Source organism: Drosophila biarmipes, chromosome 3R (genome assembly GCF_025231255.1).
Source record: "Drosophila biarmipes strain raj3 chromosome 3R, RU_DBia_V1.1, whole genome shotgun sequence".
NCBI classification, from domain to species: domain Eukaryota; kingdom Metazoa; phylum Arthropoda; class Insecta; order Diptera; family Drosophilidae; genus Drosophila; species Drosophila biarmipes.
Window position 1 is genome coordinate 21,345,134 of NC_066616.1, and position 22,106 is coordinate 21,367,239.

Genomic DNA, 22,106 nt, shown 5'->3' on the forward strand with positions numbered 1-22,106 from the left:
AGGAAGGTCTTGACGTACTTTTTATGATACACCCGCACATAGACATAAATTTCAAGTGCCGGGCACAGCATGAAAAATGGCAAATTAATGTAAATCGCAGCGGCAACACAAAGCCCTCATAGGCAGAAGGCAGGGGCGCGCAGAAAGGGGTTTTGGAAAATTCAGAAAAAATATTATTAAGCCTTTAAGAGTTTAAAATACAAAGTGTTAATTATTTTTATTTCATTATCAGATTTCTTCAATATTTTTTTCTTTTTGGTCTTGAAGATATCTAACAAATAGTTTGAAAATATATTTTTTTTAATATTAATAAATATATTTAGAGTATAAAGAGTATAATAGTTTTAATTTCATAGCTTTTGGCACCTTATAAATATGTTATTTCCTCTCGAATCGCATTCAAATATTTCTTGTATATAATTATTATATTACACACCAGTTGTACAAGTTCTTCTTGCCATGCAAAGTTTACCACTTCTGTAGAACTAGCATTTTTCAGCTCCTTGGCATAGAAAGTTCTTCCCTCTTTTTCCAGCTCCACCGCTGGCTGTGCGGAAAGTCTGCCCTTTTATGAGCTTCACAACGAAATTGACACTTGAAGTGTGTGAAAACGCCTACAAAACAGTTGCAGCACCAACATATCCCTCACATTCCTCCCATTTTCGGGGGTGGAAATGGGGCCTTGGGAGTGGGCTGTTGGGTGTTTGCTTTGAGCTTTCAATATGTTTCGAACACTTTGGCAATAATGTTGTCGTTGTGGCCCCTGAAGCGATAAACAAACCGACGGCAGCAACAACAACAAGGACCCGGCAAGGACCTCGCCACAAGAATCCTGAGGCAAAAACTTTGTCCTCATATGTGCAGCATTTTGTTGCTCGAATTGCGGTCGTTGCGGCTGTGGAGCTTCCTCCTCCGCCCTCTTTGCTGATATGTTATGTAAACGGAAAATGACAAACGAATTAGTTATTGACAACAACAGGAAGCAAAAAGTTTCGCCTGCGTTGTGCGAAATTTCCGTTTACTATTGCAAAAAGTGAATATCGAATTCTGATATTGAGGTTGTCCGCACGGCGCATTTGACGGGGCTATCCAACGTTGCTAATGAGATCGGATGAGGGTGCTGTTTGCTGTTTGGCGTTTGGGCAAAGTTTTCCATGTTTCACTCTTGTCAGGGGGCTGTGAATCGTTTGACACTTTTGTCAATATCGTAGCAAATTGTGGCATCGGTAAGGTTGCTAAACAAGGTGTGCAAATGTGGTTATGAGAACAGAAAGATAACTTTATTAGAAGCCTTAAAACTTAACAAGTTTTTAACATATTCCAGGTATAATATGGAAACATATAACAATTGGAAAATCTAAGAGATAAATGTATTTTTAAAATAACATATAAAAATACATAGCTATTCTTTAAAAGTTCTTAAATATTGTTCTAGGTACTTTAATAACTGCTTTTCAGGTTTTAAGTTTATAATGTACATTTTATTTTTATTTATTTATTTAGGCAACAAATAAATGATTTATAATGTTTCCCTTTTTTAACCCATTTCCCTTACCTTTTTCATTACCCAGCGACCATCTCAATTTCGCATTTTTCTCATTAGACCCTTTGGCTGTTTGTAGTGACCGGTTCGCACTCCTCCTGCTAATATATAACCCCCGAATAATCACTCCCCTTCAAAAACCCTATGGGAAGTTCGTCAATCGCCAGTCACGTGTCAGCAGTCAGTCAAGGTCCAGCGATATCTGGGAAAAAAGGCGAAACACTGGAATTCCGGGCTGAGCCCAAGGAGCTTCTGATCATTCATCAAGCTGAATGTCAATGGGACACGTTTTTTCACGTGCCTTTTGACAAAGGACACGACAAGGCGATTTTGCAGCTATCGGCATCGAAATCGAAATCAGAGCCGGCAAAAAATTAAGCCTCTTAATGCCTGGGCGCTACCACCAAAAGGCTCTTAATTGTATTAGGTCGCATTTGACATTTATTGTGAGAAGCGAAGATATTGGGCTAGTTGTTTGCCCGATTGCCAGCTCAAATGATTGATTATCCAGCGGGTTTGAGGTTGCGCATACGCCCCAGTGGCACATGAATAACGACCTCATTGCTCCTGGCTTTAAGGTATGACACATGAAGAAAATAAAATGTAAAGTTTCGGAATTACAAAAAATAAATCAATAAGGGCCATAATTAAAACAATAAATATAAGATTATAAAGCCCCAAAATACATGCAAATACTTAACACTCAAATAAAAATAATTATCATAGGTCCACAAAGGCTAAAAGTTATAAGAAAATATACAAATTTTTTAACGAAATGCATAGATTTTATTTAAATAAATTTTTATTTGGCAGATAAAACTCATTCTTAATGGAAAACCACTAATGTATAATAGTGGTGTTTCCTAAATACTCTTCTAAGCCACATTTATAAGGTATCCTACACCGAAAACCTCCAAATTGAAGATCAGGTTCTGTGTGTTTTCCTCTCGGCCCACATGGACACTCCTTAGGCGCTGGGCGATGACTGTTCAAACACGGGCACTAAAGGAAACCGCCAACTAATCCGCAGGAAGCGTCCTGCGCCAGGAGACATCAAAGCGGGTGGAACTGGAACCCGCATCTTGTTACCCGGCCAACGCCTAATTAAATATTGACAAGTCAATTTGAGTTAAACGATTTGTGAGCAGCTGGCAACGGAGGCACACCATATAGCTGCAATCCCTCTAGAGATGTCCTGACTGCCAGCCGGCGGCAATGATTTGGCCATTTGCCCATTTGAACGGAGGCAAACAAAGCTGCGATTGGCCTGCTGATTGGATTTGATTTCATTTTAATCGATTTGCATGCCAAACGACGTTTTGATGGAAAAGCCAAGCTTTTCACATGCAAATTTCCCGGTCGAACAAACATCACGTCCCGATTGATTTCACCCGGCATTTGGGGTGGCATTTGATTGTCATGCGATTTTTATTCCTTTTAGCGCTGCTACTTTGCATTTCGGGAGCAGGTATTTGAGTTTGATTTGATAAATTTTTATGCTGATTGAAAAACGTTGGCCAAATGTGTCCCCAGGTGGCTGTAGCTGTAACCCGGATTCAAATGGCATCGCCTTGCCATTATATTATTTTCCAAGGTGGCCCATTACACGCATCCAAGCAGTTAATAATGTGCGCCTGGGAATGCCGAGAGTCCGATATCGAATCGCAAATCCCCAGCAGACCCCATCGATGGCTAACAATCTTGGCCTGATGAATGCATTCTGTGCATGCTGCCATCAAATTGGCATAGTCCACCGCCGAAATCCCCCCTGTTTTTTCCTGTGGCGTCCCACAAATTGCCATGCGCCTCGCCTGATGTCTTCATAATCCCCGCCTGGCGAGCGAAAGAGAGGGGTATGCCGTCCCAGAAAGAGACGGGGCTAGAAGCCAACTTGGCTAACTGGCTGCTCCTCCGATCCCCCTGCTTTTCTTATAATTCTCCTCGTCTTTTTTGGCCGCGCCATATACAGCTCGCTCAATTCGATTACGTTTTCGTTAAATGTAAAATTTATACGCCCCACGTCAATTGTGACAGTTCACTCACTCACGGACATCACCACAGAGATATAGACGACCGATCGGGGACCGGAGGAACCGGGGGCTCAGAGCTGGCCCACGGAGCCAAAGCCACTCATTCAATGGCCAAAAAGAGGCCATGGAAACTGGGCAACGAAATTGCGAATATGCGCGTACAGCTCATACAGTGGGCGCAACTTCAGAGAAATATCCAGTTCCTGAGACAGGAAAGTAAGACCATATTTAAAGTTAACAATAAAAGAATCAAAAAGATTTTGTAATAATGAAAGACATTTATTAGAATTCTTAGACCTACCATTAGTAACATTTTTTTGGAAAATAAAATTGGTTACTAAAAAGAAATACTATAAAAAAATTTTTAAAATTAGAAATGCACATATAACACGTGATTTTATCGAGAAACTTAGGAAAGGAATTGATATAGAATTGAAAACAAGGAATATTACAATGATTATTTCATATTTTTTGAGCTTCCACCTAAAAGTATATTTAAATCTGAAATAAGTGTAAAATAAAATATATTTGGGAGATTATAATATTACTTAATAGACAAACACAAGAAGCCACGACCAAATTAATGCCTCCTTTATTGCCCAATGACTACTGTAGCTGGCCCAGGTATTTGCCCTGCTGCCATGGCATCCATTCAGCCTGCCTCCTGGTCTAGGCCCTCATCGACCCTCTTCCGCGCCAGTGTGCAATTCCGCATGCGAGAGGAAATTGAATTGAAATGCACAAAAAAGGAGCTCGTTATGTGCGTTCTGCAGGTCTGACAGGCGCCGTTGCCATCTACCATCCGCCGTTCGCCAGGTTTAAAAGTCAATTGCAGAAATTAGCGTGCCTCGGAGTAGAGCCGGGCCTCACTATGCGAACCCTTTTCGATAAGCAAGGCGATGCTCGTGCGGAGCTGTAAAAGTATCAAATTACACTTCCGGCGGAAACAGCGTCGACGCCTGGGAAGCGACATGGCTGTCACTTCGTCCCTGCGGCACTTTTATTTTGTTATCGGACATCCTAGCCAGGCTTCGATTTCTGTAAAATTTTTAAGCATCATGCCATGTCCCCCTCTCCATCCCCCTGCCGATGCCTGTGGTTTTTGGTCATAATCCGCTTGTGACAGCGGGAGAAGGAAAGTTCGGCCATGTGATAAGCCCGTGATGCATTGTCCGACGACCAACCACTAAATGACTATAAAGTAGCAACTTCCGCGACTGTTGCGCAAAATCATTCAATTTCCGTTTGGCCACACGACCCATGAATACATCCTAGTATACCTCGACCTTCCTTTTATGATATGGGATTTAGGCACAGCGGCGGGTAGAAGAACGTAACCCAAGATTATAGATTTCCCTTAAGATCTGTAAATCGATCTTTAAAAAAATTACCAGTGCCTAACAAACATTACTTACCCTTTTGCTTACATTTACTTTAACATTTTTATAAAAATTTGCATGCCATTTATTTAATAACGAGGTTTTTAAGTTATTTTATTATTAAGAATAGTATATTTGTATGTATGTAATCTTCGGTAAAACATTGTATTAAATTAAAAAACAAAGAATAATAAAAAAAATTATGGAATTATTTATAAAATATATTCATTTGTTTAATACTGATAATAGAGAATATATTTGCACATTTCACTTTTAATATTTTAATTCTAAGTAGTAAATATATGAGAAAAAAAACAAACTATTGAATTATAGTACACTCTTTTTAAAAATGTAACTCTAAAATCTCCACCGCGTCTGTACACAAATATAGGTATTAGCTGTGTGCTACTGTGCGCATCATAATCGAGGGTGTGATTTGTCCTTTTTCTGCGTTTGTCGCCTGCCTTTTGCCAGCCATCCTTATGAAACATCACCGCAATTTAGCTGACTCTGCGAACCCGGAGCGAAACCCACGCCACCACCCTGCGAAAAATTTGAATAATTTTTATTACGTGGCGCGTTATGAATTTTTGATGAGCCCTTGCCGCCCAGTAACATTGTTGTTGTGGCTGCTGTTTGTCCTCGCCGGGCGTGTGGCCAGTTATCCTTCACTAAGCCAAGTGACAGTGCCACAATTTATTAGATTCTCAGCCTCCGCCTTCGTCTGGGTGTTCCTTGGTCCTTGGCGTCTCCCTCCCCAAAAACGTAGCCATTTTTTCTCAGTTTTGTTCCATATCATCAGCGTCTGCGCTGCAAGTTTCCGGTGGAAAAGTGGGCGGCGGGGGAAAAGGGGGAGGGAAAAGTGGGCGGGTAAACTGGCCTTCGACCAGGGTGAAACTGGGCGTGCTGTGTAATAAAAGCAAATAAAATATTCTTTAATATGCGACACTCGCCGCAGTCTGCTCCCTGTCATCCTGATTTCCCAATTTCCCCCCGCCCTTGGTGTGTGTGAGGAAAATTTGCATATATATTGCTTGACAAGCATTAATGTGTGTAATCCCATAATTTTTTAATTAAATCAAATTGTTTCGCTCTCGTTTAAGGCTCGTGGGATAGTGGAAGCGATATATTCTGGGGTCTCACAGGTCAACGGAGTTCTCGAGGAGAAATAATTAAAAAATAAGCTTTGATTTGATAAACGATTTTTTATTAGGTGCTGCCAACATAAAAATGGGTTAACATTTTGACCTTCGATTAAAAGCGGAAATTTCAAATAGATTGTTAGAGAATTCTAACACAAACTGACAAAGGTATCCCACATCCAAATCAGTATCCAAAAACTAATGTTATGGTATCTGGAAGTGTAGTTTTTGGGTCTGATACTGAAATCCAATGGAAATACCAAATAACCAAACATGAAAATGGGTTAAAATGTTGACCCTCGAATAAAAGGAAAATTTTAATATATATTGTTAGAGAATTCCAACACAAACTCAATAAGGTATCCCACGTCCCGATCCGTATCCGATAACTGATGTTATGGAATCTGGAAGTGTAGTTTTTGGGTCTGATACTGAAATCCAACGGAATTACCGAAAAAGCGAACATGAAAATGGGTTAAAATTTTGACCCTCGATTAAATCAGAAATTTTTATTTAGATGGTTAGAGAATTCCAACACGAGCTCAAAAAGGTATCCCACGTCCCGATCGGTATCCCATAACTCAAGTTATGGAATCTGGAAGTGTAGTTTTTGGGTCTGATACTGAAATCCAATGGAAATACCAAATAACCGAACATGAAAATGGGTTAAAATTTTGACCCTCGATTAAATCATAAATTTTAATGTAGATTGTTAGAGAATTCCAACACAAACTCAAAAAGGTATCCCTTGTCCCGATCGGTATCCGATAGCTGATGTTATGGAATGTGGAAGTGTAGTTTTTGGGTCTGTTACTGAAATCTAATGGAAATACCAAATTACCGAACATGAAAATGGGTTAAAATTTTGACCCTCGATTACATTAGAAATTTTAATGTAGATTGTTAGAGAATTCCAACACAAACTCAAAAAGGTATCCCACGTCCAAATCGGTGTCCGATAACTGATGTTATGGAATGTGGAAGTGTAGTTTTTGGGTCTGTTACTGAAATCTAATGGAAATACCAAATTACCGAACATGAAAATGGGTTAAAATTTTGACCCTCGATTAAATCATAAATTTTAATGTAGATTGTTAGAGAATTCCAACACAAACTCAATAAGGTATCCCACGTCCCGATCCGTATCCGATAACTGATGTTATGGAATCTGGAAGTGTAGTTTTTGGGTCTGATACTGAAATCCAACGGAATTACCGAAAAAGCGAACATGAAAATGGGTTAAAATTTTGACCCTCGATTAAATCATAAATTTTAATGTAGATTGTTAGAGAATTCCAACACAAACTCAAAAAGGTATCCCTTGTCCCGATCGGTATCCGATAGCTGATGTTATGGAATGTGGAAGTGTAGTTTTTGGGTCTGTTACTGAAATCTAATGGAAATACCAAATTACTGAACATGAAAATGGTTCAAAATTTTGACCCCCGGTTAAATCAGAAATTTTAATGTAGATTGTTAGAGAATTCCAACACAAACTCAAAAAGGTATCCCTTGTCCCGATCCGTATCCGATAACTGATGTTATGGAATCTGGAAGTGTAGTTTTTGGGTCTGATACTGAAACCCAACGGAATTACCGAAAAAGCGAACATGAAAATGGGTTAAAATTTTGACCCTCGATTAAATCAGAAATTTTTATTTAGATGGTTAGAGAATTCCAACACGAGCTCAAAAAGGTATCCCACGTCCCGATCGGTATCCAATAACTTAATTTATGGAATCTGGAAGTGTAGTTTTTGGGTCTGATACTGAAATCCAATGGAAATACCAAATAACCGAACATGAAAATGGGTTAAAATTTTGACCCTCGATTAAATCATAAATTTTAATGTAGATTGTTAGAGAATTCCAACACAAACTCAAAAAGGTATCCCTTGTCCCGATCCGTATCCGATAACTGATGTTATGGAATCTGGAAGTGTAGTTTTTGGGTCTGATACTGAAATCCAACGGAATTACCGAAAAAGCGAACATGAAAATGGGTTAAAATTTTGACCCTCGATTAAATCATAAATTTTAATGTAGATTGTTAGAGAATTCCAACACAAACTCAAAAAGGTATCCCTTGTCCCGATCGGTATCCGATAGCTGATGTTATGGAATGTGGAAGTGTAGTTTTTGGGTCTGTTACTGAAATCTAATGGAAATACCAAATTACTGAACATGAAAATGGTTCAAAATTTTGACCCCCGGTTAAATCAGAAATTTTAATGTAGATTGTTAGAGAATTCCAACACAAACTCAAAAAGGTATCCCTTGTCCCGATCCGTATCCGATAACTGATGTTATGGAATCTGGAAGTGTAGTTTTTGGGTCTGATACTGAAATCCAACGGAATTACCGAAAAAGCGAACATGAAAATGGGTTAAAATTTTGACCCTCGATTAAATCATAAATATTAATGTAGATTGTTAGAGAATTCCAACACAAACTCAAAAAGGTATCCCTTGTCCCGATCCTTATCCGATAACTGATGTTATGGAATCTGGAAGTGTAGTTTTTGGGTCTGATACTGAAATCCAACGGAATTACCGAAAAAGCGAACATGAAAATGGGTTAAAATTTTGACCCTCGATTAAATGAGAAATTTTTATTTAGATGGTTAGAGAATTCCAACACGAGCTCAAAAAGGTATCCCACGTCCCGATCGGTATCCAATAACTTAATTTATGGAATCTGGAAGTGTAGTTTTTGGGTCTGATACTGAAATCCAATGGAAATACCAAATAACCGAACATGAAAATGGGTTAAAATTTTGACCCTCGATTAAATCATAAATTTTAATGTAGATTGTTAGAGAATTCCAACACAAACTCAAAAAGGTATCCCTTGTCCCGATCCGTATCCGATAACTGATGTTATGGAATCTGGAAGTGTAGTTTTTGGGTCTGATACTGAAATCCAACGGAATTACCGAAAAAGCGAACATGAAAATGGGTTAAAATTTTGACCCTCGATTAAATCATAAATTTTAATGTAGATTGTTAGAGAATTCCAACACAAACTCAAAAAGGTATCCCTTGTCCCGATCGGTATCCGATAGCTGATGTTATGGAATGTGGAAGTGTAGTTTTTGGGTCTGTTACTGAAATCTAATGGAAATACCAAATTACTGAACATGAAAATGGTTCAAAATTTTGACCCCCGGTTAAATCAGAAATTTTAATGTAGATTGTTAGAGAATTCCAACACAAACTCAAAAAGGTATCCCTTGTCCCGATCCGTATCCGATAACTGATGTTATGGAATCTGGAAGTGTAGTTTTTGGGTCTGATACTGAAATCCAACGGAATTACCGAAAAAGCGAACATGAAAATGGGTTAAAATTTTGACCCTCGATTAAATCATAAATTTTAATGTAGATTGTTAGAGAATTCCAACACAAACTCAAAAAGGTATCCCTTGTCCCGATCCGTATCCGATAACTGATGTTATGGAATCTGGAAGTGTAGTTTTTGGGTCTGATACTGAAATCCAACGGAATTACCGAAAAAGCGAACATGAAAATGGGTTAAAATTTTGACCCTCGATTAAATCATAAATTTTAATGTAGATTGTTAGAGAATTCCAACACAAACTCAATAAGGTATCCCACGTCCCGATCCGTATCCGATAACTGATGTTATGGAATCTGGAAGTGTAGTTTTTGGGTCTGATACTGAAACCCAACGGAATTACCGAAAAAGCGAACATGAAAATGGGTTAAAATTTTGACCCTCGATTAAATCAGAAATTTTTATTTAGATGGTTAGAGAATTCCAACACGAGCTCAAAAAGGTATCCCACGTCGCGATCGGTATCCAATAACTTAATTTATGGAATCTGGAAGTGTAGTTTTTGGGTCTGATACTGAAATCCAATGGAAATACCAAATAACCGAACATGAAAATGGGTTAAAATTTTGACCCTCGATTAAATCATAAATTTTAATGTAGATTGTTAGAGAATTCCAACACAAACTCAAAAAGGTATCCCTTGTCCCGATCCGTATCCGATAGCTGATGTTATGGAATGTGGAAGTGTAGTTTTTGGGTCTGTTACTGAAATCTAATGGAAATACCAAAAAACCAAACATGAAAATGGGTTAAAATTTTGACCCCCGATTAAATCAGAAATTTTAATGTAGATTGTTAGAGAATTCCAACACAAACTCAAAAAGGTATCCCTTGTCCCGATCGGTATCCGATAGCTGATGTTATGGAATGTGGAAGTGTAGTTTTTGGGTCTGTTACTGAAATCTAATGGAAATACCAAATTACTGAACATGAAAATGGTTTAAAATTTTGACCCCCGGTTAAATCAGAAATTTTAATGTAGATGGTTAGAGAATTCCAACACAAACTCAAAAAGGTATCCCACGTCCAAATCGGTGTCCGATAACTGATGTTATGGAATCTGAAAGTGTAGTTCTTGGGTCTGATACTGAAATCCAATGGAAATACCAAATTACTGAACATGAAAATGGTTTAAAATTTTGACCCCCGGTTAAATCAGAAATTTTAATGTAGATGGTTAGAGAATTCCAACACGAGCTCAAAAAAGTAACCCACGTCCCGATCAGTATCCAATAACTCAATTTATGGAATCTGGAAGTTTAGTTTTTTAAGGAAAAAGGAAAATTTTAATATAGATTGTTAGGGAATTTCAGCACAAATTCAAGAAGAATTATGAGGATCAAATATCTGCAGGAGGAGGGATTCTGAGGAACTGAAAACGCTTTTCCATATTTTACCTATTTTTTCTCCAAAAGCAATTGTTATAGAATTTGTAAAGTCTAAGCAACAAAGGCAATTTAGAGCCCAACGCCCACACAATTGTTTAATGATTAACCACTAAAATTTCCCAAACCACAACCTTCCCGAGCTTATTAAATTTAGAAGCAATTTAGGTGCTGTCACAGAACGACAGTCAATGATAATCTGAGGGCAGTGACTAAATGCAACTAAACCGGAATTGCTTGGGCTGTGTTGCCCAAATGCAGCCGTTTTGGTGGGACTCCCTTCCCTCTGGTCTTCCGCAATTCAAAACGATTAAGTGATTCCGTGCGCAGTGCATGATAATTGGATTAATATGCGTCGACAGCCAGCAGAACAGAGCATTGGAGTCGGTTAGGCAGGAGGATGAGGACGTGGCAGCCACCACTGGGGGAACCGGAGAAGCGAGGGTGGTTTGTGGGTTCTTGGGATTTGGTCCGGAGACTCGTTAGGCGGGCAAATTACGAGAGCAGCCAAGAAGCTCTTCCCACTCAGAACCGTCAAGTTGTCCTTTTTCTAGCTAATTAAACGATTTCAATTTTCATTATTCTATAATGAATTTTTTTACTAAATCAGTTAGTGACAAAAAATACTTGTAATGTAATAAAAGTATTTTTTTTTTAATTATAAAAGATTATTTTTATTTTGAACTTTAAAATCGAACGAGTCATATATATTTTTTTAATATTTGATTGCTCTTTCCGGCACTTTTAGGTATTACACTATTTTTCAATACTTTTCATATATATATATATTGTGTGTCTTTTTTATACTATGATCTAGCTTCCTTATATTGTATATAAATAATTTTGAATATTAATAGAATAATTTTCAGCCTTTTCAGAACGCAACACTGCCCCCTCATTCCACCCTTTCTGGGCTAAATGCTCTCGTTATCAAAATTACATATATCATAGCGCATTGTGCCGAGGGGTGGAACGAATGGGATAAACAGAGAGCTGCCGCCTTTTTCTGGCTACGGGTGGTTAACACCCCCCTTATAAGGGGTGCACGGCAAATCAATTTCCAAGCAAACATATTCTCAGTGCCGTAATTGGAAAAGTCGGGGATTAGGCGATAAAGTTGTATTCTTAAATTGATAAGCAGCGGAGTTGGGGAGTGAGGGCAGGGAATTACGACCAGTACTTTGGCATCTAACCCTTGGCTTTTATTATTTAAAACCAGCTTAAAAGGCAGGCAAGCCAGCCAGCGGAGGGCCAAACAATTTGTCAGGCGAATCCGGCTGATTGGTAAATAGGCCCTTGGTTAAACAACTGTTGGCCACTTAGCGTTTCATTACCAAACGCTGCCGCTGCGCAAACAAATTTAACCGTTTCGATCGTTTTTTTCGGGTTTTCTGGTTTCAGAAGCCGCTTCCGAAGTGCTTTGTCTTAGGGCGGTGCGATCAAAAAGTAAAAAGAAAAAAAATTTCGAAAAAGAAAAGAAAAACAGGAGAAGAGTGTTTGACAAGCCAATGGAGCTAAGTGCGAGGCTGGCTTTGATCTCCGAGTGGGCTGCCTAATTTATAAAATAAATCATATGTGAATTAGCGGTCAACGGTGGGTAACTCGTTTGCGTTTGCGTTCGCCGTCGATTTCCTTTTGATTAATTTATTTGCTAGGCTCCGCTCCACTGCAGCCCATTATGGCCGCGTTGTTGTTCTCGGCGATCGGTAAACGATTTTCACACCTCCCCAACGGGTTTTCCTTCGGGCCTTCTTGCTTTCCGGCTCTCTGGCCATTTGGCCAGCTGATTAGTGGATCGGGCTTTTGAACTGGCCGCCGCTATTTATTACCAACCAGGCACTTGTTGTCTAATTGCCAAAGCCACCCGCAATGACACGTCTCCATTTCGTTGGGAGATGGCGATGATGAGGTTGCACGGGGAAAAAATGGGCAGGAATTTTCATTTCAATAACTATTTTAAGGTGTTGATTTAAATTCGTGCAGTTTGTCATAATTTATAGAACCCCTACGTTACCCAGCATCACTTGAAGTAGACTTAAAAAATATTAAATAAATTTAAGGGGAATTTTTTGTATAATTGCATGTATCTCAATAATGTAAAGATTTATGACTTCCTGAAGAATTCGCGCTTTTGATGACAATTTAATATTCTAATAAATAACAAGCTTTTTCCTCAGTGCACTTCTAGCAATGTCGCGTTCTCCTTTGCTGCGGCATTGGCCAATATGTGGCACTGGGTGAAATCATTGGCATCGTCCGGCGAAAGGAAAGTTTCTCTTCGCGCCTCGATGTTAATTTCGGACCGCCTTTGATCCACCATCGACGGCTCTGACCGCCTGGCTGGAGTTTCTTCTCCGTTTTCGATTTTATTATGATTTTGTTATGATCGTGATCATGATCTAATGATTTGTTGTCGTACTGTTTTCGGCCTCAGCAACGACAGCCAAACAAAAAGGTCCAATCCGCGCTCCGATAATGATCTGGCGCAATAAAATTGAAATGCGTCTGTTAATCGCTCCGAGATACATAATAATTTTGTGCTCCAAGCAGCCACAATGGCCACTACAGCGAATAAGCAAGTTCTGTCGACTGGCCGCCGCATATCGATCACTTTCTGGATTTCGGACTTCAGGGGGACTCGGATTCGGACGGAATACGCAAAAATCACAGCGGCAGATCGGACGCAAAGTAGGGGTTTCCCAAGTCGACTGGGCAACGCTCTAAATACAAATGATATTATATATTAAACATATTAAATATTAAGTTGTGTTTTAAGGTAATATAATATTAGGCATTTTTCAAAAAAACTTCTTTTTGAAGGCATGATCAGTTAAGAAAAAATTTATAAAATATCATCTATAATGTTTAAGACTTTAAAAATCCAAATAATACCTTTACTATACATTTTAACATTTAGTTCCCCATTTCTTGTAGTTTTGTATTAATTAAAAAAGAAAAACAAGATTTCGCAGCAATTACTCGATCAATTACGAGTTGCTCGTATTATCACTTTTCAGATTATGGCTGTGGCACCCACGAGCATTCGCAATTAATATAAACCTATAGTATCTGTATAGTGGAGTGTCTGGGAGGGTGCGCGATAAGGCGGGCCAGGGCAATGTCCCGCCAGATTGTAGGGCATTGGGCGTAATAAATCTTGGGCTTTTTGGCCCGGGGCTCTGGGCCAGCTCGAATTCAAATGGCCATTGTTTTGGCCAAAGGGTCGACGACAAATTCGGAGAGCAGACTTTTTGGTCCGACTCCTGATAAAATCGGCGGGCGCAAGCTGCGATCCCTGATCACCGATCTCCGATCGACTATATTTATGGCCCGGGGGGCAGCCAGAAGAATGTCTTAGCTAGAAATTAGAGCAATTAGCTTGCAACCGCGGCTGCCCCATAAAAACCCAAGAGTTCCGCATAAAAACGAAGACAACTAATCAATTGGAATAGAAATAGTTGATGACCTTTTTTTTTTTGGTGCCTTCGTGCGGCTACTGTGGGTGTGCCTGTCTCGAGTCTCGGCTTGTAAACAGTTTCACTATCTGATGATTATGTAATTTATAGGGTTCCAGGGAGGCCAGCTACCTGTGCCGATCCGTCGAGCAGATAGTGCCACATAAATAAGTGTGTGTCTGGCATAAATGTCAAAGGGCATTTAATGAAGTTATTAAACGCTGGGCCCGTAGAACCAGGGGCTACCGTTCTCCAGGAGGGGGCGTGCTCAGTTCAACTCAGTTCGGTTCGGCTTAGTTGGGCGATCATAATCTCAGGGACCAAGATCGCCGGGCTCCTGGGTTCCCGACTGCTTTGCATGGCGTCCGAAACTGGTTGGGCAATAAAACGCTTGCTATAACGAGCAACAAAATTTGTAACGATTCAATTTAAGGCTACATACAACATGAGCCGTACGCCGTCGGCAAAAGATGAAATAGTCGGAATAGGTACGAGTATATCCTAGCCCCGCCGGCCTCCTGCCCCCCCTTTTTTTTGTGTGTTTTTGGCGCATGTTGAGGAGTCCGATTCCAAGCCGCAACTCCGACTCCGAGCGGCGGTTCGATTCAATGAAATTTATGAAGACATGACTGGCAATTGTAGTCACAGTCCCCCCGCAAAACCAGCTCCACAAAAACCCAGAGTTCGACGATCCTTCGACGCCTACTTGGCCATTGCGATTACAACTCAATTGTGGCGGGCCAACTCGCAATTGTCAATTGCAATTGATTTTCCAGCCAATATTTTACAATTAATTAAGCGCAAAATTTGTGAACAGTCGGGGTGTGTCGGCAGTCCCTCAAAAGGAATGTGTCTACACAGATATCGCAGGTCAAGACAAGATGCGAACTGATTTCCGTATACCTGTGCCGGCACAGGTCTTTATGTTGGGTGTGGACGGGTCAAAGGATGGATAGGTGGATGGCCACCATTGATAGATGCTCCGATACCGTCGAACATCTTTCTCCAACTGTGGGAAAACTGGTGAAACTCTGCGGGACTGTCGTTAAATGCGGACATAAAAGAAATTAGCTGGATAGTTTCGGTTTCGGCACTGATAGGGCACCGCCTTTCGGGTGGTCCAAGTTGGGGTTTTGAAAAGGAATAAAATTGAGACATTTCTTCGTTCCATTTTATTCAATTTTATTTTAGAAATTATATGAAGAACAACTTCAAATCAGTGATATGATTACTTTAAAATCATATTTTTATGATCGATAAATGATACAAATTCTATTTTGGAACCTTTTCTGTTTTGGTAAAAAAAAGCCCGTAGCTTCGAAATACTATCAAATAAGTAAGCACATTTTCTTCAGGCTAATCTTATTTATTGGTTAGTTCTTCAACAGTTTTGGAATTAATAGATCCTAGTCGTGTAATCCGAATCTCCAGGAATACGTTCGGTAGTCACCTCTGGAATAGGGGCCCCGCCGAGGCATTTGTTTAGCTCCTCGTAGGTATTGGCGGTGTTCTCCACGTAACTCCTTTCGGCATTGTTGTTGCAGCTCTCCTGCTGTGCGTCCAAGGTCTGGAGGTGGATCTTGATGCTCGAGGCGGCTTCGGTGGCATTGGCCGACACGGCGTACATGGTCTTCGCTTGCTCAGCTCCCTACAGAATATATACCGAATGTTATAAGAATATTCTAGTTGTTTCAAAACAAAATTTCATAATAAAGCAGGCAATAAAACCTCTAATATATAAAGTAAATTATAGTTTTGGTTGACTCACCACTTCGGCGAAGCACTCAAAGGCCTGGACGTAGTCCACAATCGAGGAGCAGTCGAAGAAGGTCGTGCAGCCGTTGTCCCCAGCCTCCTGGATGCCATACAGAGTGCTGTTCCAGGCCTTGAGCACCAGTTCACTGGCGGCGTCATAGTTCCTTTGGCACTGGGCATAGTCCACCTCGTATTGGCTTGCCACACCGTTGATTAGGGGGATGTAGTGGTCGAAACAGGACTTCGAACTGACAGCATTCTGGGCAGCCAGGATTTCCGTCTGCTGCTGAAGTCCAAGGACTTTCTTGTTGGTGGGCAGTTTTAGCTTCGAGGGCACCTTGAGGGTAATGCTCAGGCCAGAAACCAGGCCAAAGGCAAGTACCACTGCCAACAGAGAAGATCGGGAGAACATTGCTGAAAGTATCAGTTTCAACTTCCTACTGGATACCTTGGGTATCAAACCCAACGCTTTTATATCCATTTCTGGAGCTTCTTATCTTATTTCGGCCCTAATTGCCTCTTGTTGTCGGAAATGTCGGCTACCAATTTTCTTCTGAATCAGTTTTCGGTAATTCATAAATAATTTTTAATTTATCAGCGAACAAGGTGAATTACATTGTTCGGAAATTAGTTCTTGAAAACTTTGAACAATAACAATGAAGCAAAAAATTCCATTCAAAATGTTTTTGAAACTCACATTCTTGTATAATGATTTGGTTCTATAATTTGATTTTTAAGTTCAAGCTTAGAAATTAATTAAATTTTTAAATTGTTTAATGATTTAAAAAGAGTATATTGCGATTTTTCAATTGTCTTTATAATTTCCCAATTTTTCTTAAAATGACGACTTTAAATAAGTATGATCATAAAATAATAATTATTTCCAAAAATATTATTACTATAATCCTAAAACAAATAGTTGGCCTAGTTTATACTTTTTAAAACAAAAGTTTCTTAGTTAGTTAGTTGTGTTTGTGAATGACTTATTTTTTTTAAATAAGGCATCAACAGAGAAATAAAAAGGTTTGTAAATATATTTAGCATTATGTTTAGGACAAACAGAAAATGGCTTAACTATAAAAAAAAAAAACAATGAAAATCTTTATTTCCAGTACTACAAAAGCTGCAATCGTGTAAAAATTACCGCCGAAAATCTTTGTAATCCGGAATAATTCTCAATCAGAATTTCGTTCGCCGAAATGCCAATTAAAGATACTTTAATTTTCTTGACTTGAAAATCGCTTAAAGATGTTTATTTTAATAACAAGATTTATTTTGTTTGTTTTTTGTTTGTTTGTCTAATTTAAAACCTAAAGAAAAATTATGTCCAAATCAAGAATCAATCCCTGAAAAAGTTTTGAAAAAAGTAAATAAAATAGACTGCTTCATTTTGGAAATTTGCGATCAGTGAATCAGAAAACTGCCCTTATATACTACAACTTTTCAACCAGGAACACTTGGGAAAACGCAACAATTAGATTGCCTGATTTTTCTTTATTGAACTCTTTATAATGTGTACATTTTTCTACTCTTCTATGCTGGTGGTGTTGTTGGTGTCTGACATGTTGTTGTGGTAATTTCAACGTTCTTCAAAGTTGTTTCGAAGGTTCCATACTGCAGGCAGTGGTTCAGCCTTTCGTAGGTGTCGGCAGTGTCCTCCACATAAGCTCGCTGGGCTTCATTCGTGCAGAGCAACTTTTGGCTGTCTAGAACACGATACTCCTCCTTGATCTTGAGTGCAATCTCCGTGGCATTTGCCGAAATGCTGTAGAAGGTCTTGGAGCTATCTCCGGAATTGATGGAGGCACACTCGAGGCGGGAGACCACGGTGTCTAGGTCCTGTTGCTCAACTGTCCACACCTGGCAATTGGTACTGGGATAGGAGCAACCGATACTGGCGGACCTCAAGATGTTCTCGTGATCCTGCGAGTACTTGGCATTGACCAAGGCCGTGGATTTGTCAAAGGACGAAAGGCAAGCCCCATAGTTGGTCTCGAACTCCTCGGCCACGTTGCCCAAAATGGGTTTGTAGAACAAGAAGCAACTGGCGGAGTAGTCCGCGTGGGCGGCAGCCAGTTCCCGGCTCTCCATCTGCAGCTCCTGGATGTGGGCGTCCGGTTTAAGGGGAATGTGCAATTTGAGCGCCAGCGAGAGGCCCAGAAAGAGGCAGAACACCAGGATCTTGGTTTGCTTCACGAACATCTTGGCCAGATATCTTAGCTGGGAAGGCAGAACCAACCAGTATTTATATGGAGTACAGCCCGCTCTACACTATCTTTTTAATTACACATTAATGTATGGTATGTTCAATTAGCGATTATAAGGGGTTCAATGGTTGGCAATGTTATGAGGGGAATGTGTTAGATTAGGTTGCAAAACCCTCAGATGTTGATTAGCTCATTAAGTGTCGCTTAAATTGATGATCCAAATATAATCAATTATTTTAGTAAAATAAATATTATAAATTTTTTACCTGAATATATGTTCTGTTCTATCTATAAAAAACGTGTATCTGTATATATTTATCAACTTATGCCACATAAAAGAAATCGATTAGCAGTCTTAACAACAATATATACAATATTATCAATATCAACGGACTTTATTTACAGCGATAGAAGACCGCAAAGACAGAAATATAAAGTTGATCTGCATTTTAGTACTCCACATAGTTGGTAGTGGGCATTTCCCAGTTAGGATCACCTAGGCAGGCGATCATGTCCGAGTAGCACTCGCCGTGGTTGATGTTGTAGGTTCGGTAGGCTTCGGTGTGGCAAACAGAACGAGTGGCTTGGATCTCAGACAGTTTGCCCTGCAGGCTAGTTTGGTTATCAGCTGCCTTGTAGGAAGCTTGCTCCAGCTCCTTAGATGCGAAAGGACCCTGTTATTAAATAAGAAAACATATTATAAAGAGTCACAAAGTAAACAATATATAACAATAATGAATGCACGTTTGAAAATGCCCCTACAAGAATACCTTAAAAAACAGAGCTCGTACTTTTTTCGCTTATGAAAATAAGTGTTGCATACTTTTGGTCACCCATATAGGGGATTTCAAATCTCAACATTTTCAGTTTCAACAAAATTTTCGTAGAATTACGAAAAATAATACTAGTTGATTTTATCTAACACTTACCCCAACAGCCAAACACTCAAAGGCATCGTAATTCTGGGTCTTGCCATCGCATGTCAAGAGGGAAACACAGGTTTCCTTGACGGAATTGGCCAGTTGGTTGCGGGCGTACGCGAAACTCTCGTCGATCAAGGAGTAGGCGTTCTCGTAATTGTAGTTGCACGTGTTGAAATCTTCGTTGTACTTATCGACGTGTCCCTTGAGAAGCGGGGTGTAGAAGTCCACGCAGTCAGGGTTAAAGATATCCGATCGCATGGCCGGCGAACTGAGCAGGAGGTCCACCAGCGAGTTCTGCGACTCTATTTCGATGGGAGTGGGCACCGAAGCTGCGTAGACGGCGCCAATGGCCAGGAAAAGAGCCACAGCCTTGACCAACATTTTCACTTTCAGCACTTGAAGAACCCGACAACAGTGAGGATCCCCAACACCCAGATATGCCTTTTATACTTCCCTCGCCAACCAAAATATGGATTTCTGAGATTTATGATCCTCCAATTATCGGGTGTAGTTTCTATTCAGCCTTTATTATCATGACGCTTCGTTGAAAGCTTCTCAAAAAAATGATATCAGTTAAACCCCCGAAAATTCACTCATTACTTTTTTTTCAAACAATTTCGGTTGAATTCTCTCTGTCTACTTTATTGACTTAAATCATAATTTTCACGTTTTTAACTGGACATATCTGAAGCTTGTTTGTCTAATTATTTTTGTTATCTAAGGCAAATAAATTATCATCCGAAGTTTAATCTTACCAACGGGATGGACTTTTTTCAAGACTTTGCTGATTATTTAATTAGTCATTTCATTTATTGCACTCCGTTGCAGAAACCATAAAAACTAACCAATTGAACGATACAATGTTCGTAAATTCCTGCTTTACTGCTAAAATTTAGCAGTAATTTCCTGACTATTTCTAAAAACTTCAAATTTTCGCAAATTTTGACTTTTTACAAGGGGTAGCATAGTTCTTTTTTGCGAAAATGGGTCAAAAATAAAGTTTTTTAGGTGTGAATGCCAATTAATAGGAAATTTTATTAAGAGTTCAGCAAGGTATGGCATTCCATAATCGACCATTATTTTTATCGTTTCGTCCAAAAACTGATAATTTTTGTGCAGAAATTGAAGACCTTGGGTTTTTTGCAAAAAACGATTTTTTTATTGACCTTCTTTGGTATAACTTGGTCAAAAAAGGTCCGACGCCTATAAGACGCACTGTTTTGACCAGCTAACGAGCTAGATAATTGATCGCAGTCATTTTCTGACTTTTTCTAAAATCTTCAAATTTTCGCGAATTTTGACTTTTTTACAAGGGGTAGCATCGTCATTTTATGCAAAAATTGGTCAAAAATAAAATTTTTATGTGTGAATGACAATTAAAAGGAAATTTTTTTACGAGTTTAGCAAGGTATGGCATTCCATAATTGGACCATTATTTTCATTGTTTAGACCAAAATACTGATATTTTTTGTGCAGAAATTTATGACCGTCAAAATAAAAACACACCTTCCACATTTGTGGAAAATTTGAATTTTGAATTTGTTTAACCTTAAGAACTAAAGCCCTCTGGCGGAAAAGCGGTGCACTCTTTTCTTGTACTTTCACAAAAAGCCGATAGAGGCGCCATGCATTGGGCGCCAGTTCAAATTTTAATTTAACACGAAGCTATTTTTTATTAAGCGTTCCTAACAGATATATAAAATAAAATTAAGTACTATAAAGAGTTAAAAATTAATAGTAATGAAAAAAGTTTGCTTCGTTATTTTTCGTTATTTAATTCCAAATTTATGTCGTATTTCGTATACTCGTATTTTATATACTAAGTCTTGTGCTTAGTGGTATTTATTAGGTTATTTTTGCAACTTAACCGAGTGGTATTTATTTTCAGGCCGGACGGTATATTTCATCGTTCCCGGCGCGGTCACACTGGTCACTTTGTTAATCAAAATATTAGAAAAACTCCATTTCCGCCTCAAAAGTGCAGCTCGGGATCGTGCGAAAGTGTAAATTAGCGAGCGACTAGTTCGTTTTTCCGGAAAGCGCTAAGGAGCGATGAAAAACAACCTGCAACACACCGTTTTTTGTTCTTAAACTTTTACTTACGGCAGACACGCACACGCACGAAGCTCACCGACGCACACTCGCACACACTCACACACAGACGCACGCGGAGAGAAGAGCAGCAAGCAGAAGAAGAACACCACCAAACTTAAAATTTGCGAGGTGAAAATTGCGAGAACGAAGGTTTTCCCAGCGCCAAAGTTCATAAATCGCGAGTGCGTTTTCATTAACAACAATTTTCCGGATTTATTCAGCCGGCCGCCCGACCCCCGCTCTTTTGAAAATGGGACTGCCAACCTGCTCTTATTTCGGTTCTTTTTTTTTGTGAATGGGCCATTTTTTGTGGATGCTGTCGCGCGCAATTTTCCGCTTTTCCTTCAATTGTACTTTACACCCACTGCCGAGTGCTAAATTTAGTCAGCCAGGCGGAAGGACCAAGGCGCGTCCTTGATAAATCGATGTGCCAAAAGGGAATGCAAAAGCGGCGAAGGGCAGAGGGAAATAGCGGTGAAAAGCGTGGGCGGCGCGCTGCCTCGAGGACTTCCGCCCCGCCCCCTTTGCTTCCGTTTCCGTGTCCTTGCAGTCGGCTTAAAATTATTGTTCAGAAACTAGCGTACACCTGTCTGGGAAACCCTATAAAGTCGGTAGCACATATTAATTATGAACTCAGATTTTCCATGTTTTTACCGGCTTATAAATATTTATTACTGTTTATAATCCTTAAAAACGTGCTTAAAAAATAATCCAAGTAAAATATTAACAGAAAATATAATATTCCAACTTTATGACTCAAAATAGTTAATATAATAGATACATATATATAAGTTCTTTATCGTAGTTTCCTCAATTATACCCTTGACATCCCTTTACT

The 22,106-nt window shown here is 39.5% G+C and overlaps 4 protein-coding genes across 7 annotated transcripts in view; 1 reads left to right on the plus strand and 3 right to left on the minus strand.

Moving 5' to 3' along the window:
• Positions 1-15,620: 15,620 nt before the first annotated feature.
• Positions 15,621-16,478, minus strand: LOC108026033 (uncharacterized). The gene is made up of 2 exons (XM_017096725.3): positions 16,058-16,478; positions 15,621-15,937 (listed from the first exon to the last, which is right to left on the minus strand). The coding sequence occupies exons 1-2, from the start codon at positions 16,454-16,456 to the stop codon at positions 15,686-15,688; spliced, it is 651 nt and encodes a 216-aa protein (XP_016952214.1). The 5' UTR covers positions 16,457-16,478; the 3' UTR covers positions 15,621-15,685.
• A 1,046-nt stretch (positions 16,479-17,524) lies between these two features.
• LOC108026032 (uncharacterized) lies at positions 17,525-18,247 on the minus strand. The gene has a single exon (XM_017096724.3). The coding sequence runs from the start codon at positions 18,244-18,246 to the stop codon at positions 17,578-17,580; it is 669 nt and encodes a 222-aa protein (XP_016952213.1). The 5' UTR covers position 18,247; the 3' UTR covers positions 17,525-17,577.
• A 374-nt stretch (positions 18,248-18,621) lies between these two features.
• On the minus strand, positions 18,622-19,807 carry LOC108026031 (uncharacterized). The gene is made up of 2 exons (XM_017096723.3): positions 19,181-19,807; positions 18,622-18,925 (listed from the first exon to the last, which is right to left on the minus strand). The coding sequence occupies exons 1-2, from the start codon at positions 19,553-19,555 to the stop codon at positions 18,701-18,703; spliced, it is 600 nt and encodes a 199-aa protein (XP_016952212.1). The 5' UTR covers positions 19,556-19,807; the 3' UTR covers positions 18,622-18,700.
• A 1,262-nt stretch (positions 19,808-21,069) lies between these two features.
• The window catches only part of LOC108026284 (protein phosphatase 1B), a 28,076-nt gene continuing 27,039 nt past the window's right edge, over positions 21,070-22,106 (plus strand). For 3 of the 4 annotated variants that reach the window (XR_001768254.3, XM_044090845.2, XM_017097150.3), the window contains exon 1: positions 21,070-21,397. The gene's annotated coding sequence lies outside the window, so the exon portion shown is untranslated. Of the gene's footprint in view, positions 21,451-22,106 lie in introns of all 4 variants that reach the window. The other variant, XM_044090846.2, reaches the window with a different exon arrangement.

Coding starts and splice junctions, on each gene's coding strand:
- LOC108026033 (XM_017096725.3), bottom strand. CDS start 16,456: ATGTTCTCCCGATCTTCTCTGTTGGCAGTGGTACTTGCCTTTGGCCTG. Junction 15,938..16,057: donor TTGAGTGCTTCGCCGAAGTG/GTGAGTCAACCA, acceptor TATATTCTGTAG/GGAGCTGAGCAAGCGAAGAC.
- LOC108026032 (XM_017096724.3), bottom strand. CDS start 18,246: ATGTTCGTGAAGCAAACCAAGATCCTGGTGTTCTGCCTCTTTCTGGGC.
- LOC108026031 (XM_017096723.3), bottom strand. CDS start 19,555: ATGTTGGTCAAGGCTGTGGCTCTTTTCCTGGCCATTGGCGCCGTCTAC. Junction 18,926..19,180: donor TTGAGTGTTTGGCTGTTGGG/GTAAGTGTTAGA, acceptor ATTTAATAACAG/GGTCCTTTCGCATCTAAGGA.